Raw genomic sequence first — 17,478 nt, 5'->3', positions numbered from 1 at the left:
TTTTTGGTAATCAAAATAAATAAAGTAGATGCTCACGTGCATCATTGAATTATTAAATAAAAGTAAATCGACTTTTAATCAACAAACGTGTCTTAGGGGTGATTGAATCAATAATAAACTAAACATACAGGTACAATGATTTCAATCATGGTTGCAGTTCGCTCATAGAGAGAACCAATATTAGTTTCACTAGCATATATAAAATATATTGTCCATTCCGACCATTTAACCATGAGAAAGGTTTGTTCACATTAGATCTCCCATCATTTGACAAAATGAGCTTCTCAAAAAAATACTCGTGTCGATTGGTGCACACAAATGCTCAAGAAGTACAATGGCGGTGCTTCAAAAGACATATAGGTATAAGGTTGTAACAGGTGACGAATGATGGATATATGCGCATGAGCCGGAACTTAACCAACAGTTCACTGTATGGATGTTTCAAAATGAACCAAATCTAATAAAGTTGTTCGCGCTCGAACCATTTCGAAACAAATGGACGGTTGGTTATGTGGCAACTAAACGGATACCATTACAGGAACGTAAAACGGTCAATTCCACTTAGAAGATAACAAGCGAAAAAGGTTAGGTTAGGTTGAAATGACAAGTGTTGATAGAATACTAACTGTTTCATTCTGAAAGAATTATGATGTATTGTGATGCTCCTATATACACCAAATATATAATCGCTGACTTGAACCATAGGAGCAAATCAAAAGCAACTAAAATAACGTCGGTTTTTACAGCTTATAGTATGGCGAGAAAGTCAATCTAGACCAAAAATCTTGAGGATAGTGTTGATTGATGGTCATCGAGGTTGTCCTAAAATATCTGTTTCGTCCTTTTCTAGGCTTATTTTGATTTTGCTTTAGATTTTTGGGCGTCACATTTATTAATTTACACAGCGATATTTTTAACATTAATATTAGATACTTTTTCATTTATTAATGCGTCTGGTTGGATCTAATATGCCCAACCATCAATCTATAATTAAGAGAAATGTGAAATCAAATTGGTTTTTTTACCTACCTAAAGGATATTGAGTTTTGAATTCTACAGGATGTTGTCTAACGGCTGAGATCAGCAGTTTATGGACAATATCTTTTTAATTAAACATTTTCTTATTGCAATTTCCGTTTAATGGCAGCAATGGTAGCAGAATTCAATGCAATTTGATTGATTGCGTACTTACATACGCACAAAATTGAGCTGCTACAGCAAAATTCCTTCCATCAGTCAAGGATTGAAATTTTATTTTTTAAAATCATCAATAAAATTCAAATAATTGGAAGTGAGCACTTCAAAAATTTTGAAATGAAATATTTTCGACAAGTTGAAATCTGTCTTTTCTGTCATAAAAAGCATTTCAATTCGTTGGTATTTTATGTTAGATTTTATGCAGTTTTTCACTGCGGAAGTGCTAATCTGTTACTAAACTTTTTATGTGCTTGAAAATATAACCAGCCACTAAAAATATTATTAGTGAGAAACATTTGCACATCTATCTGAATTTTTAATGCATTCCTCGTACTGGAAGCGTCTTCACCTGAAGTTATTTTGATAATGGCTTTTTTACGTTTTGTTTATATGTTGGCACATAACCGTTAATGTGGCAAAAATTTTTATATTTGCTTTACTAATGCATTCAATATGCAGAACAAATGAACCGCGCATCCTTACATCATCGTCCTTGCATGTGTTTGACTTCTGCATTTTCACTAGTAACTAACCGTATGCAAGGCAAATATAAACTAATAAAATCTTAATGATAATAACAATAATAATAAAAACTTTAAAAGAACACAGAACTTTCTACAATGATAAAGAGCATATAAAAACTTTTTCGCGAAACTTAGGCAATATCCTTACAATGCGTTAATGTTATTGTCGCTGTCGCTGTCGTTGTCGCTGTTGTTGTTGTATCTGTAGTTGAAGTTTTCTTTTATATAAGATTTCATTTTTGGAAAATATTCTAATAATAATAAAATTACAATTTTGTCATAAAAATTCAACACTGTCATACTGCAGTAAAATTTTTTGCAATGAAGTACAAAGTGTAGTCCTTCGCATTAAGTAAAAATTTTATTTCAAATTTTTTCAAACTTCTGTCAATGAAAATAAACAAAATAGGTTTTTTACTTCAAAGTATTGCTTTTTAATTTTTTTTAAGTTCACCCACATAAGTAAAGAGTTTCTTGAACAAAGTTGAGCACAACTGGCAATACAGTGAGAATTTAGGTTCAATTTAGGTTGGTTTTGTAGTTTGCTTGTTATTAAGGACGTGTGCGAGTTAGGCTAAGTTGATGCTAAACCAAATGGGAGATTTTTAGAGATTTTTTGCACTGCACACATTTAGCCATTTATCAATACGTATCGACACATCACTAGGTTATCGGCAATTTAGAATTTCCCTCATTTAGAACGCAATTTAGCCTAACTCGCACACATCCTAAATACTTATGAGAAGCTATGACCCCTCAGTGTGTTATTTCAGAAGGTAGTGTTTTATTTTTGCAGTAGGTGGGTAACGACTAAAGCCATAAATTGAACCCACTAAAACTACTACTACGGAATGATTGAAGTAAAAGTTTCAAACCCGTGTTTGGTGAGGTATCAATGAAATAAAATTTTGTCCCAGAAATCGAAAACAGCGTAAGAATATAAGGAGGATTAATAATTATTAGAATAAATACACATAACCCAAAAAGAAGGAGCCATGCGCGTGGCAATGGAATGCTATGGAAATAGGTTAAGAGAAAAACTACGGTCAAATTAAAATACTCATCTACTCTATGTTTTGAGTTACAATGACTTTGGTTTTAATAGGATTCTGGAGGTAGTGTGCCAGAATTCAAGGAGGTTTAAAAGAAATCTGAGTAAAGTTTGTTCTTTCTGGGTAGGGTTCAGAACTTAAAGAGGCTTTAACGAAATCTGGGTAAAGTTCGTACTTTTGGGGTAGGGTTTAGAAATCAAGGAGGTTTAAAAGAAATTTGGGTAAAGTTTAGGGGTAGAGTCTAGAATTTAAGGAGGCTTCAAAGAAATCTGGGTAAAGTTTGACCTTTCGGGGTAGAGCCCAGAATTTAAGGAGGCTTAAAAGATATCTAGGTAAAGTTTGTCAACCTGAAGGAACCCGGACAACAGGTCTTGACATCTAGTGGAATAAACGACACATCTAAGCGAGAGTAAATAATGCGTGTCAATACGAGTTACTATTAGAAGTATTATAGATGAAGAGGTTTGTTAAGTAGTTACATCAGGTCTGCTCTTGCGGTTGATATCAGTGTTGGCTAATTTCATTTATTTAAGTAAATTTATTCGGACATTTTTTTAGTTCAAAGAAATCTGGGTTTTTTTTAAATCGTTCATAGTTCATATCATTCTCAAGAAGTCTCAGTTAAAATTTCATGTTGATTATTGCATATTTAAATTTTCTATAATAAAAAAATTGTTATCAGAATATTTAATATAGTTCAGTATAAACTGGAAGTATTCAAAATCGCTAATTGTATAATGTTCAGATTAAAGTAAACCCAAATGCTAATAGTTTTTCTTCTTAACAATTTTATAATATGGAAAAGTTTGCCTAAGAAGAGTATACAAAAGCCTGTGTATTTCGTTTTAGAACAATTGGATTTTAATGCTATATAAACTATGAAATTGAATTCAAGAAGTGTTTTTAACATTGTAAATTTTGCGATTTACGTTTCATGAGTTGATAAATTATCGGATAATAGTCACTAAGCAAATCGTTCACGAACGACGAGAACGGCAATAATTGAATGGACTCATTTATTCCTTATTCCTATCAAGTAGCTAGTTTTTCCTTACTCTATTACAAAAATATGATTCGTTAACATTTTTTTAATTAGTAATATATTTTGGCTTATAAAAAAGAATGAACTTGTGTACTGTGTTTTTTTTTGCTTTAAACCGTTTAAACGTTAAAGGGATATTATAACTATTATAAGTCTGCAAATTTCCTTACTACCGTACTTTCTTAATCACTGCTATCTGTGATATTGTATTTCGTTCATAGTGTGATAATTTAACATATATGAAACTACATACAAAATGTCAATTCATAATTCAGAATATCTTTGTGGTTCTTGATAAAAGATTGTTTTGACAGGTTGTAAGTCATACATCGACCTATTCCTTCTAAATGTTTATATAGTATTTTGTCGAGATATAATGGATTTCAAGTAAATATCAATTTCACAATTAAAATAATTTTTTTTAAATTTATTCATCATGTCACCCTTAACACCCTGTAAAATGTAAAGCTAAAGTGAATTACGTATTTTTTACATTTTTCTGCCGTAACTTCGCACTCCTCGATTCTTGATCCGTATTCAACACAGTTTTTTATACAAAAACTATTTGATTGCGATATTTTGTACTTAACTTTGATTTTTCTATTATTCGAATTACTTTTGTTATTGTAGTGAAATGTATTTCTTTTGGTTTATGAGAAATCCTTTGGCATCCTGTCAACAAAATGCAATGCGTCCTTGCAAGGCTTGTAGATGCAATAGCAAAAAGGCATAAACGGAACTCTTATATTTGATTTGCCATTTTTGCGCAGATTTTTTTACTAGGTTGCACTTTTCCGCTTTTTTTAATTTTCAATGTTTAAGGATGAGTATCCTTTTAACGGCACTGGCTTCACTTATTGCTGCAATTGAAATGTGTTTGCCATTTGGGCAATTGTTGCTTTTTCATTTCGATGTTGTTGATATTTCGCTTGCTGTTGCAACTGTTGTGCTAATGCGGATAAAAAATAGAAGTTGAATTGAATTTAGCAAACGTCTTTCCATTAACTTTTCATATTTACTCGTACATAAGTAATTTCATCTTATTCCATTTTTACTGCGGCTATGAGTTTCAGTAGATAATCGCTTCAATAATTCGCTTGTATCGCTCCGGATATTCTTTTCCATTCCAGTTTTATCAAATAATGGATGTCATAATTGCGATTTTATCTTCAGGCTTTATTTGTGGTAATTGAATTTTCAATTTGGTACTGTGGTTGTATTGTATTGTATTTCATTATTCCTGCTCAGATAGTGTATAAAATTATGCGGAGTAAGTATACGAGTACTTAATTATAATAAATCAGAATCGTGAAAATAGTAAGAGATCAGGAAAAATAAAAAGATAAAATTATTTCTTCAAAGAAATTTATTAAATTTTAACGTTATTTTAGACTTTGCTTTGAGTATTTAAGATAAAATTTTTTGAATTAAACTTTATGTCTTGTTCCAGAATATTTATTTCATATGAATTAAGGTTATGAAACTGCTTTGATGTATGAACATTAAGTAAAATTAAATAAAAATAATTGAAATATTATCTACCTACCTATTACAGTACGACCAGTAAAAAAAATTCATTATTGATTATAAATTGTTTGGCTCCTAAAAGTGCTGACCCCCTTTAAATCATAGATGCCCTCATTTTAAATTAAAAAGTTCTGTATTTTAAATGATAAATACAAGAAAAAATGAGAAAAATAATTGTGCATTTTATTAATTATGTACTTAACCGGACACTCACTGTCGCAGTATGTTTTTCCGGTTATGGGAGATGCGCGCTTATGCGAGAGATCACAAAATATATTTTTAATGAAGTTGAAGTTTTACGTACGATAATGTGGGTTCACTTATTTCTTCATTAGATGCTCCATAATTAGATAATTTCCATAATATTGCATTGTTTTTCAAATTAAATTTCAACATTGTTGTCTTCAGTGCAGATTTTTCTGTCTATTTGGAGAAAACTGTCGAAATCATTGGCCAAATCGAGTCCTTCCTGAAATTTAGCATAGATTGCGAGCAGAATGTCATCTTCGTGATCAATATCGCTAAGATTTTCATAAATTTTTGAAAACCTTGCTTCACGGAAGCAATTTTGAATTGTTCTTGTGAAAAGATACTTTGAAGAAATAAACAACTTCAAGTACATTAATAGAGTTCAACATCTGTGAGGCTCACCTCAATTTTACATAGAAAGTATTTTAAAAGAAAGATCCCATAAAATATTTCAGTATTTTGGATTACCCCTTGATCAAGGCGTTGGTTTGCTGCCGTTGTGTTTGAAAAAAATTTGTTAATTATTATATTTAATTAATTATTGGTTACTAAAATTAACCATTTTTTACACAAATACAAATAAAGTTTGTATTATGGAAAAGTGCAGATTTAAAAAAAACTTATTTGGTGTTTTTTTTTAATTTTGTCCGTTTATGAGAGATTCCTTGATTGAAATGGTTTAAAATGAAGTATCTGCGTCCTGTTATTAGAGCGTCCGGTTATGGGAATTATACTTGTATGAAAAAATTAATGAAAAAGCTAAGTTCAAGAAATTTGTCCGTCTATTGAAGCTGTGCGGTTTAAAGAACTGTCTGCTATGAGAAATTTCATTGTAGTTGTTTATTTTTTAAATTTTATAAAAGCAATTATTTTTCAAATTGCTATAAAAACTAACAAAAAAATTTTAAAAAAGTTTTACCAATGGTTTTAACACACGTTTATAAATTACTATTTTACTATACTATTTTACTGGTGTGTTTCTGATATGTGTAGTAACAATTTTTTGCATGTTGAGTATAATTTGTACCGATTAATATATAGTGAAGAATAATATAGATGTTATTTCATCCTTGAACACATACCACACATTCATTGGGTTGATTTGCATCCGATTTGGATTCTTAAGAAACTAAATTGAAATCAACAATACCAAGTTATTACTGAATAAGTCAGTATCGCAAGCTATTAATTGATATTTGTCAACAATAGTTTATCCTGTATGGGTTATTATTTTACTTTAAAATCTGAAAGCAAATAGCTTATATTCAAGCAGTGAATTAAAGTTCCATTAAGTTACTACGTTGTATATTAGGAACAAAATTCTAAATAAATCCAATATTTCAGAGATGGTTCCAATTCCAAACATTTTATATATTTCGCATTGCTTTTTTTCAAGCAAGACAAACGCCAATTGCACATTTGTAAAAGCCTTTGAAAACATTTCTTTAAAGATTTTCTAGTCTGAGAACTTTTACGATAATTAACGTATAATTAGAAAAGAAAAAACCGTAGCCGGAAATCATTAGGTGTGAAGTTGCAATTTGTATGCAACCTTACACATATCAACACATTAATGCCACTGAAAGTAGCAATTATGGCACATTAGCGCTAAGTAACACCACTCATACCACCTCGCAACTTATTTCCACTAACTGCAAACATGCAAACTAAAAACAAATTAAAAATGCGAAATTATTGCAGAAGAAAGTGGATGAAAGTACGGTGAAAGCACTGCGAACGTACGTCACATGTGCTCATTAAAATTAATTTTCTATTTAATACTTTCAACTTACCGAAAACATACTCAAATATACTCTCTACTTTCTATTTTGCAGTTTTGGAAAGGAGTGGTGAGGAAGAATTGCTGAAAAGAGCACGACACGTCATTACGGAAATCAAGCGTACGCAAGACGCGGCTGCGGCATTGAGGGAGCACAATTTTGAAAAGGCAAGTCCTTGCGAAGAAATTTTTTCACTAACCATGTTTTGCCTATTGCAAAATATAAATCTGGGCACATAGTTGCGTTAATTACGTCTTTCACACATAAAGTAAAATATAAGAAGTAAAGTATCTCACCCAACTTGCGGGGAACGTTGCATTGGCAACACCTAAGCAAATAACTCAACACGAAACGAGCTGTGAACTCAACTATGTGAATGTAAACAAAATATGCAAGAAATTGTATAAATTTCGCTGTGTGGTCCAGGATAATACTGATGACTAAGCAGGAGAAGAACTGCAAAAGCCATTAGAAGTGGGATCAAGTCACGTTGTTCCGCATACAATGCTCGTGTAAACAAATATGTTGCAAGCTATCAAGTACTTCACTCGGTGCAGCGGCAAGTGCGACACCAAGCAGTGAATGTAGGAATCCGATATTAATCTGGCCGTTAGAGCCTGAGTATCGTGTAATTAAAATACGTGCGAAAGTCGCGCAACTCCCAACCATTTCGGGTGTAATTCCAAACACACGGGCATTGTGCGGGTATTTGCCCTGTGAAACGCCTCATACTGTGGTGCACTTGTTGTGCTTCAGTTCGGGTTTACTTCCGTTTGGCAACAAAAACTTAATCCAAAATTTGTTCATAGGTGGCACTTATGGAACTTGTTACTTTAGGTTTTGGTGTTCAAATGGAGTGGGCGCAGCAATGTTATTAACTTTGCTGATTTTTTATTAAAATTCTGTACTTGACAGCAAATATTTTTTATTCCAAAAGTCTCCATTTTCAAAGGTAGTTTTTTTTTTCGAAAAAAAGGTTACAATCAAAATATATTGTATTTTATTCGTTTATTGAATAATAATAATATATATTGCCCATAGTTAAAAAGTTAAAAAAAAGTTGATAATATCATTGTGTAAAAGAGTATGTTATACTTATAAATGAATATTTTTTTTTTAAATTTAAGAACTGTCAATTAATTCTAAACAGAAGGATTGCAGAACTATCATAATTATGGTGACTGGTAACAGTATACTAGAGGCACATGCACACACATGCAGGGTGCTGAGAGCGAATGAGACGTTGGAACATCGGTTAAGTTTGTGTTTTACTTTGTCACATATAAGCTTAAAAGCTTAAAATCTCCACAATTTAATAAATTTTATGATATGAATTATAATCTCAAATGCTACTTAAATTCTCGAAAAATGTTGACATCTATTGTAAATCTATGCACAGGTTTAGCAACAGCTCATCCAGCTACATAAGTAAATCTAAATATAATAAGTTGGGAATGAAGTAGACTTTTGACTATATTTAAGTTTCCGTTGGCTTGGAGTATCCACAATTTGAATAACATAGTTTACCATATATTTCTGGAATATAACTTTAAGTACTTCTTAAGATTAATATAAATATTACAAATTTGTGTAGAAATGTATTTATCCGTCATTATCCGGTATCGGTACGAAACAATTGATAGGTATTAAATATCGTAATACCTATTTTTAATATATTTCAGGTATTAAAAGTAGGTATTAAATATCGCTGAGTAATGTTTTTGCATAATATTGATATTGCTATATTTATATATTAACTAAACAGCTATTTATAAGACCAATAACAATATTATTGCAAACTATGCATATATGATTTTTAATAAGGACTTACAATGTACTTAGAGAGGTTAATGGTATTTGGGGGTTTTCGGGTTAGGCTAAGGCCCCTATGCACTGCGACCAGTTTGATCTATTGTGCACCCCTTTGTATTTAGATATTTAGTATCTCGAGGAACCGAACCAGCTCCTTCGGAGGGAGTTTTCGCAGTTCTTCATCCCTTAGTTGGTATGTATCTAAAATTTTGTTTCTTTTGTGGCCTAGTGCATCACAGTTGGTGATCAGATGTTCCATAGACTCCTCCTCATCACAGCAGAATCTGCAAATATTAGTGTCTGATAAACCTATTTTATGTAGGTATTTATTACATGCGGCGTGGGCTGTTAGTGCACCAGTGAGTGACTTTAGACTCTTCTTGCTTAAGTTGAGAGCGATGTTTGCTCTTTTGGCATCAAAATTTAAGAATTGTTTGGAATGATATAGGCCGTCTATTCCATTCCAGTATTCAGTGATACTTTTTTGGATCCATTTTTTTGTCTCCTGTTTTATGTTTGTTTTATTGAAGCCAAAGAAGGAGGTTGGACCACTGAATGATCCTTCTGCCCCTTTTTTGACATAAAAGTCCGCATTTTCGTTGCCTTCGTGTCTTTCATGTCCGGGTACTCAAATCAGAGACACCTGGGGAAGTCCCTTTTTCCAAACCAAATGTTTAATTTTTTTCTTTCTTATGTTGCTTCTTTGTGCAAATGCCAGTCGCTGGCAGCGTGGTTTAAAGTAAATAAAATAACTTTCAATGCTCCAATGCTACTCTTAACGATTATATTGAGCTTGACAATGAAATTTGTACATCAAGCCTTTCTACAGATGACGATATTATTGAGCACTATAGCTCTAAATTACTGGATTGAATTCTAAGCGCAACGGAAAGTGATGATAAGGGTTCCGTGGATGTAATTGTTCACCAGCCTTCCAATAATGAAGTAGAAGTGTCATTTAAAAATCTGAATTGATATTTGCAAACAAGTGATACTACAACTGATGATCACTATACCATAAGCGTAAGAATAAAGTAAAATCTCTTTTTACTGAAAAAAAGAAAAAAATAAAACTTTCAAATCCAAATTTCTGAATATTTTACTTCATCATAATTTCTGTGCTTTATTTGATTTTAAATAAATAAATATCTTAAAATGTAATTCTAGTTTCCTTCAAAAATAAAAAAAGAAACAAAATTTAATTCTCTAACTCGAAGTCTCCATAAGTTGAACCTTTTCTTTGCAAAATTGGACTTCGAGTTATGGAGGTTTGACTGTATTTTGTTAATTGCGTTAATTAATATTTTGTTAATTATATTAATTAATATTTTGTTAATTATGTATTTAATATTTTGTTAATAATTTATTAATTATTATTATAGTTGAATATTTAATTTAATATAATATTAAAATATAATAAAATTGCTCCCTATTCTACTTAATTTTTTCGGATCCTATTCAACCTGCGACAAATGGGTTTTGGTTACCTTCGAGTTGATTATGAACGCTCGATTTAAAACTGAAAGGAGTGCAGTTGCAGTTGCAGTTGCTAAAATGGTTCACGCCTGACTGCCGATGGCTTTTGAAAAATATGCCCAAATTATCCGCATTAGAGTGCAACATGAAAGCCAAAATCTCATTAGCATGAATTGCAGATTTTTGTTTTATTTCAGTGGATTTTTGTTTAATTTTTCTATTTTCCTTCTGTTTTAATTTCTTTTGAGTGTGTTAATTTTACAAAGAGCATAAAAAAGTGGAACCGCTGGCGCTAATTTCCATCAAAGTCCTTATGCGCTGCTCTAATGGCAACCATCATGAACGCGATTTCATGTAATCGACATGCATAATTTCGCGTAATTCGCTTAATTTGCAAAATTCGCTTTCTAGAAAAAAAAAACAAAAAAAAAAAGAAAAAATGAGAAATTTTCTATTTGAAAAGGGCAAAATTTTTCGTTAGCTGCAAACCTAATTTATGCCATGTTCTCAAAGGCAGCCGAAGTTGAAACGCCAATTTGCTAGTTGGTTTTTTGCATATTTGAGTCCTGCTGCACTAAATTTTTATATATTGTGTATATCCTTAATACGGCATTCTTTACAATTTTTGATTAATTTAATATTTAATGTTAACCTCATGGCAAATGCGCATATGCTGTGCTCCTGTGGCGCATAAATTCAAATGCAAATATTCCAATTTTTTTCAGCAGAATTGCATGAAAGGCGCTCCGGCATGTGAACGTGTATGTGTGCGTATCTGTGTGCTATGGTAACCATCCAATTCCACTGCAATCAGCGAATTTGATTTGCGTCGTATTGTATATATGCGTTAAACTTACATGCACACTTACTGACGCAAACTATGCTAATTCACACATATGCAAATTGATAGTTTTGGAATGGAAATACACTGCCTGCCGAAAATATTGCGACCCCTATAGACTCTTGGCCACACATGTGCTGTAAAATAGGCTCCTAGGAATGTACATTCTTACGGCAATTTTTATTGAAACAAGGCTTAAAGACCTGCTCTAAGCCCAGAAGGGGGCCCAATAGACCTGATGGTCGCAGTGCCACATCATCTAACAATAATAATAATAATAGACTTTCGTACATGCATTCTTTGGTTTAGAGTTGTTGAAATCATGATTACGAATAATCTTCAGATATTAATCTCGTTTTAAATAATTAAATTTAAATATAATTTGTTTCCGTTTTATTGAATGAAATGTGCAAATTGATTGATTATTGAACTGAGAATTATTAAAACTTAATATTTCTCTGCAACTTTGGAGACCACAGTACATGTCAGCACTCAGAAAAGTTTCTAGTGTCCTGTCCACATACCTTTGTAAGATAGTATATTTACACATTGCAGGCATGCATATATGTTATGTATGTATTCATGTCTATGCCATTCCTATGTGAATTCGAAAGCATATTCGTATTTATGTAGGCACGAATCTTTTGAATTTTTTGTTAGGATACGACGACAATGCACGCCCGCGTTAAATAATCTTTTGGCGCTTACAAATCTACGGAAGCTTCTCTCTTTCACCACATTCAACTATGCACGCTATGTGACTCAATGTAGCGAAAATTTTCACTAATGATACGTTAGTGTCGCTCTTACAATATTTCATTTTTATGCGGGCTCTATGGCCATACGTGTGTGCCCTTGTCTGTGCATGGAACGCTTGCACACAGTCCTAGGAAGGCTTTAGATACGAGTACATTGCAAATAGAATATGTAGGATGTATTCTACACATTACGAGTAAATATTTTTTGTATTTCCTCATCACATTCACGAATGATTTTTTCGGGAAGCGGGTCAAAATCTGTGAGTTCTGCACTAATTTTTGTAGAAGTTAGTTTGAGTGGAAGTTTTATTCATTTTTGCACAATGTAATGTATATTTATCTATGCCCGTATCAGTAGAAATATTTTACGAAATCATTTCAATAGGATTTTTTATTCAAAATATATGGTACGTGGATAATTTTATGTAAATCTAATTATACTGCGGCGCAAGATACGATATATATACAATATATCATATTTCGGTTTAATGTATTAAATTTTTATTAGGAATTTTAATTATATATTATATATGACATCATGGGATTAATATAATTTTTTTATTTGAAATGTTTTATGTTATTAACATATTTATTATAATTATTCATAGGTTGCAATACACTGTCTAATATTTAATGAGTTTTAGGTAGCCGTGTTGAAATACTCGTAACTTTGTTTCGGCGAACGCGGAACACATGCACCAGCGTCATCTTACGGTGACGTAATTAGGCTGCACCGGACAACGCACAGTGTGGCACAATTAAAATCAGATCATTAAAATTCGGTACTTTCTAAACCAGTACAAATATTAAAATGAAATTTTTCTTCCTTGGTTTTACTGAGTGAGAGGGCGCATTGTCGTGTAAAAATATCACTTTACCATGTCTTTGGGCCAATACCAATCGTCTTTGGATCAATGCGTTATTTAAATTAAAGATTTGTTGGCGATAGTGTTGTGCATTAATGGTTTCGCTAAATTTTGGAACTTTATAATACACAATATCGCTTTGGTCCCACCAGACATAAAGCATAGCTTTCTTGTCGAAGAGATTTGGTCTTGATTTTTAAAGATTGGCTTCTCCAGGTGAAAGCCACGATTTTTGTGGCTTCAGATTCTTGGAATAAATCCATTTGTTTACATACATTATAATTCGATATATAAATGAATTTCTTTCGTAGTGTTGAAGGATCATTTTAGACTTGATTTTGTGATTTTTCATTTGATATTCGTTCAAACCGTGTGGGACTATTTCGTCATTGCTTGTTAACATATGCTGATTGTTTCTTTTGACACATTTAATGTTTTTGCTAATTGTTGTTGAGTTTGATTTGGGTCTACATCTAATAATTATTACAATTGGTCGTCTTCGAACTTTACCATTTTTAAATTGTCCAAACAGTGTGTCCAAGCTAGTGTATTCTACTAGCGAACGATGACATTTAGTTGTCTTTCGCTTCGATTAAATAAGAAAAGATATGCGTGCCGTAAGTGTTCTTTTTCAGGCACACTAGTCGACTAAACAATAAAGGAAACACGCTAGTTTTTGGTGGACTCAATTACGTTGCGTTGTTTAAATCGAAAAAAAACATACACCTAGTATATTTAACCTTCAGTTTTCTATTAAAAAAATGATTTTAATTATTTATAGTGAAAGTAAGAATAAGAGTTAAATTTTAGGTAACTAATATATATTGTTATTACATTAGGCGTTTTCTTTTGTAAGCAAATCATAAAAGAACAAGCGCTTATTTTAAACATAACATATAAAACAAAAACACTGCTCGCTTATTTAGTTCAACCTTTTTAAAACCGTTTAACTAAGAAGCAGCAATCGCATGGTTGCCAAGACTAAAAACTCGTCTTTTGTGAACGATTTTTGGAAGTACATATGAAATTACCAGTTCACTGTTAACGAATGATTTCGTTAATTCTTCGTATTTCGTGTTATCTTTGTTCGTAACAAATACATTATTTTTTTTATTTATTATTTTAGTGTTAAAAGGCATGAAAACTCATATTTTAATCATTATGAAAAAGAAAAATGTTCTTACCAATAATTGCAAAGAATTATTATTCATTTTTGAAATTTTAACTTTAAATTTTATTACGTGTTTGGCATATGTAAGCCTAACAAAATTTCCGTTTTGTCCAGAGTTGCGATCGAAAGTAGTGCTTATTTTATTTGTTCTTTTGTGACATGCTTACAAAAGAAAAGGCCTATTCAAAGAAATGTTAAATAATTGAGAAGAATAATAAAATGTGAACAAATTTATGTTTGATTAAAAAGTATAACATATCTAAAGATATAAATATCGAAGGAACACTTTCATAAAGTTTAAATTTCCTTTTTATATTTGAGAAGCAATGAATTCTTTAAGAAGTTATTATTATAAAATTAAACTAAATATTCCTTAAATATTTATTTGAAATATACTTTATTTTATTTAAGGATGCAATAACTCAGTTACTTCGTCTACATTTCATTTGGTCAGATAAAAGCATTTATGTGTAAGTTCGTGGACTTATTGTTTGTATTCTTGCAATTAAAGTTTAACAATGTCTTTATAATTGTACTGGGCATAAGCCAGGACTTTTACTTGATTTTATGCAACTTGGCCTTAATAAGATTAATACCTAAACTAATGCCGTATTAACTTTCTAAGCCTATATCCTTAGCAAATGCAACTGAACACGGACAAGCATTAAAAGGATAATGAAACAAAGATACCAAAGTGTTTACAGGCAAAGTATAAATTTCAATATAAATGAATTCCCAATGCCTAATAATGTATAAAGTGGACGACATTCGGTATTTACACATAAGCCAGCCACTTTACCCACACATACAAGCGCATATACTCGTATAAACGGCAGCTAATTTCCGTTTCGGAGTCACGGTCCTTGCTTTACTTTAATTTCGTTTCAATTTTCTGCAAAGTCGTCATGCGTTTTGCACAATTCACAGGATACTAAAACACAAAAAGCATAAAGGATACACACAAATACACAAAAGAAAAAAAGAAAATAAACACAATGCGAAATTATACAAAAGTATGTGTGGAAAAGGACATGCATGACATAATCTTTCATTCTTTGCTGTAAAGTGTGTTGCGTGCTTTTCATAAATTCCCCACAGTTGTTGATGGTTCATGTGGACATTGTTGTTGTAGCCACTGCTTCTTAATGCAGTTGTTGTACGCCGTGCGGTGGGGAATAATACTTGGCATTTCTTTGCTTATTGACCAATGCAAAGATTTATGCGGTTAAATACGAGGAGCCCAACTGTGCGCTTAGTGGCACACATGAAGTTCAATGCTGAATTAGCGCAGCGAAGTGCAAAGTATGAGTACTGCTCGCTTCGACGGCGACGGCGACGGCGACGGCGAAGGCACACAGTGTGCCATTGTTTTCTTGAGTAATTTATGCCTTAATTAAAATAAGGAAAACTTAATAGTGTCTAATTAGAAATTATAATAATATTGAATTATAAAATACATACTGTGTTCGAGTGCCTCTTTGTGTTTGCGTGTCCTCGCTACATGCAATTAAACACTGAACACACCCTGTTTTGACAGCACAATTTAATTTTCTGTTGCCACTTTATTTTTCATTTTTATTGCGTATTTTTTTTATTGACGTATGTGGCCATTTTATATTCGCACAATTTTTTCTTCTTCTTATTTCGTATTTTCATTGTACTTTTGTTTATTTTGTTTATTTTGTTTTGTTGTTTCCTTAACCAAACAGATGGGCAAACTAATGAAAGAGTCTCATACATCATTACGTGACGACTTCCAAGTATCCTGCATTGAACTGGATGTGCTGGTGAATGCGGCCATTAATTGTTCTGGTGTTTTGGGATCACGTATGACTGGCGGTGGCTTCGGCGGTTGCACTGTGACTTTGCTGCAGCGCTCCGTTGTTGACAGTGTAATGGCGACGATGCGTGAGAATTTCATCAGAAAATTCAATAAGGACGCAGCTCAACGTATTGAATTCTATATTTGTACGCCAAGCGAGGGTGCGAGACGTGTGAGTTTGTAGTAACGAATTCCACCAACAACAACAACTACAACAACTCACTGGCAATCAAGCGACCACAATAACAATAATACAAATTGTAAAAAATAAATTAAAAAAAATAAAACAAATTTTATAATAAATAAATAAACAAGAAGAAAATTGCATTGCAATCACAGAGACATTTCCTTTGTTTATATGAGTCTTAAATTCATAATTTTCTTAAAAAAAAAAATTGTAGAGCTTTAATTTTCAGAAAATTTCCGATTAAGTAAGTTACTTATTTAGCCGTTTCCGATTGAGAAATACTTGGTAAATACTGGATATAAAGATTCTAATAGTTTTTTCTAAATTCATGTAAGTTGTTTTTAACTAAAACTGTTATTTTGAGATTTTTTTCAGGTATTTTTCAAAATGACATTGGTAAGCATTTAAGTTAATATAGTAAGTATTAACAAAGAATTTTTGAATATACTTGCCCCGTAATTTCCACAACTGAAAACTTATTATAAATTGGTGCGAAAAAACAATGTCGAATATTAAATAATTTTACATTTGAAGTATTTGACATCGCTCCAAATATTTCAAAACAGTTTTTAATAACTACTCTTTATGAATACATGCTTCTGGGAACGACGATAGCCTGTGCGTTTATTAAGCAGAATACAACTGACCATCTCGTTTAAAACATAGGTTCATAACAGTCAAAATATATGAACAGGTGAAAAATAAGTATTACAAACATTATATAAGTTAAATAATAAAGTTATAATCCCTTTTTGCAAGCTCTGCTAGTTCAATGTTCCCACAAAACTCTGTTTTATTTTCTGATTGCCCCGAGATCACTCTAAAGATTTTTATGCTCATCTGTAAAGCTAAAGCTCGTTAAGCTTTAATAGCACTTGTAGGTTTTCTAGAGAGGGGAGTGAAAATACATGTGGAGTGTTTTTGACACTGTTTTGTGTGATCATCGTATATTGAATGAAAAAAAGCCTTAGTTTAATACTAAAATTTATTGTAAAGATTGGAGCAAATTTCTTTGTCTAAGCAAAAAAACCTTCCAACTTAATAGTAATAAAATAGTTATAGTTATACTCATTAAGTTATAGATGGATGCGTATATTTAGCGGACGATCAATGTACAGGATCAGCTTTTTTATGTTAAAACAAGATTTGTTTAAAAATAGATTTGAGTGCAAT

General features: G+C 31.8%; 1 protein-coding gene across 1 annotated transcript in view; it reads left to right on the top strand.

Moving 5' to 3' along the window:
* LOC119668993 (galactokinase-like) overlaps positions 1 to 16,458 on the top strand; it is a 33,837-nt gene extending 17,379 nt beyond the window's left edge. The window contains exons 7-8 of the mRNA XM_038078719.1: positions 7,427 to 7,539; positions 16,006 to 16,458. Of these exons, the coding sequence (XP_037934647.1) occupies positions 7,427 to 7,539; positions 16,006 to 16,302 (410 nt within the window). The 3' untranslated portion in view covers positions 16,303 to 16,458. The remainder of the gene's footprint in view (positions 1 to 7,426; positions 7,540 to 16,005) is intronic.
* Positions 16,459 to 17,478: the final 1,020 nt, after the last annotated feature.

Source organism: Teleopsis dalmanni, chromosome 1, assembly GCF_002237135.1.
Source record: "Teleopsis dalmanni isolate 2A chromosome 1, ASM223713v2, whole genome shotgun sequence".
In the NCBI taxonomy this organism is placed as follows: Eukaryota; Metazoa; Arthropoda; class Insecta; order Diptera; family Diopsidae; genus Teleopsis; species Teleopsis dalmanni.
The sequence above is the reverse complement of the archived record's forward strand: the minus strand, read 5'-3'. Positions and strand labels throughout refer to the sequence as shown.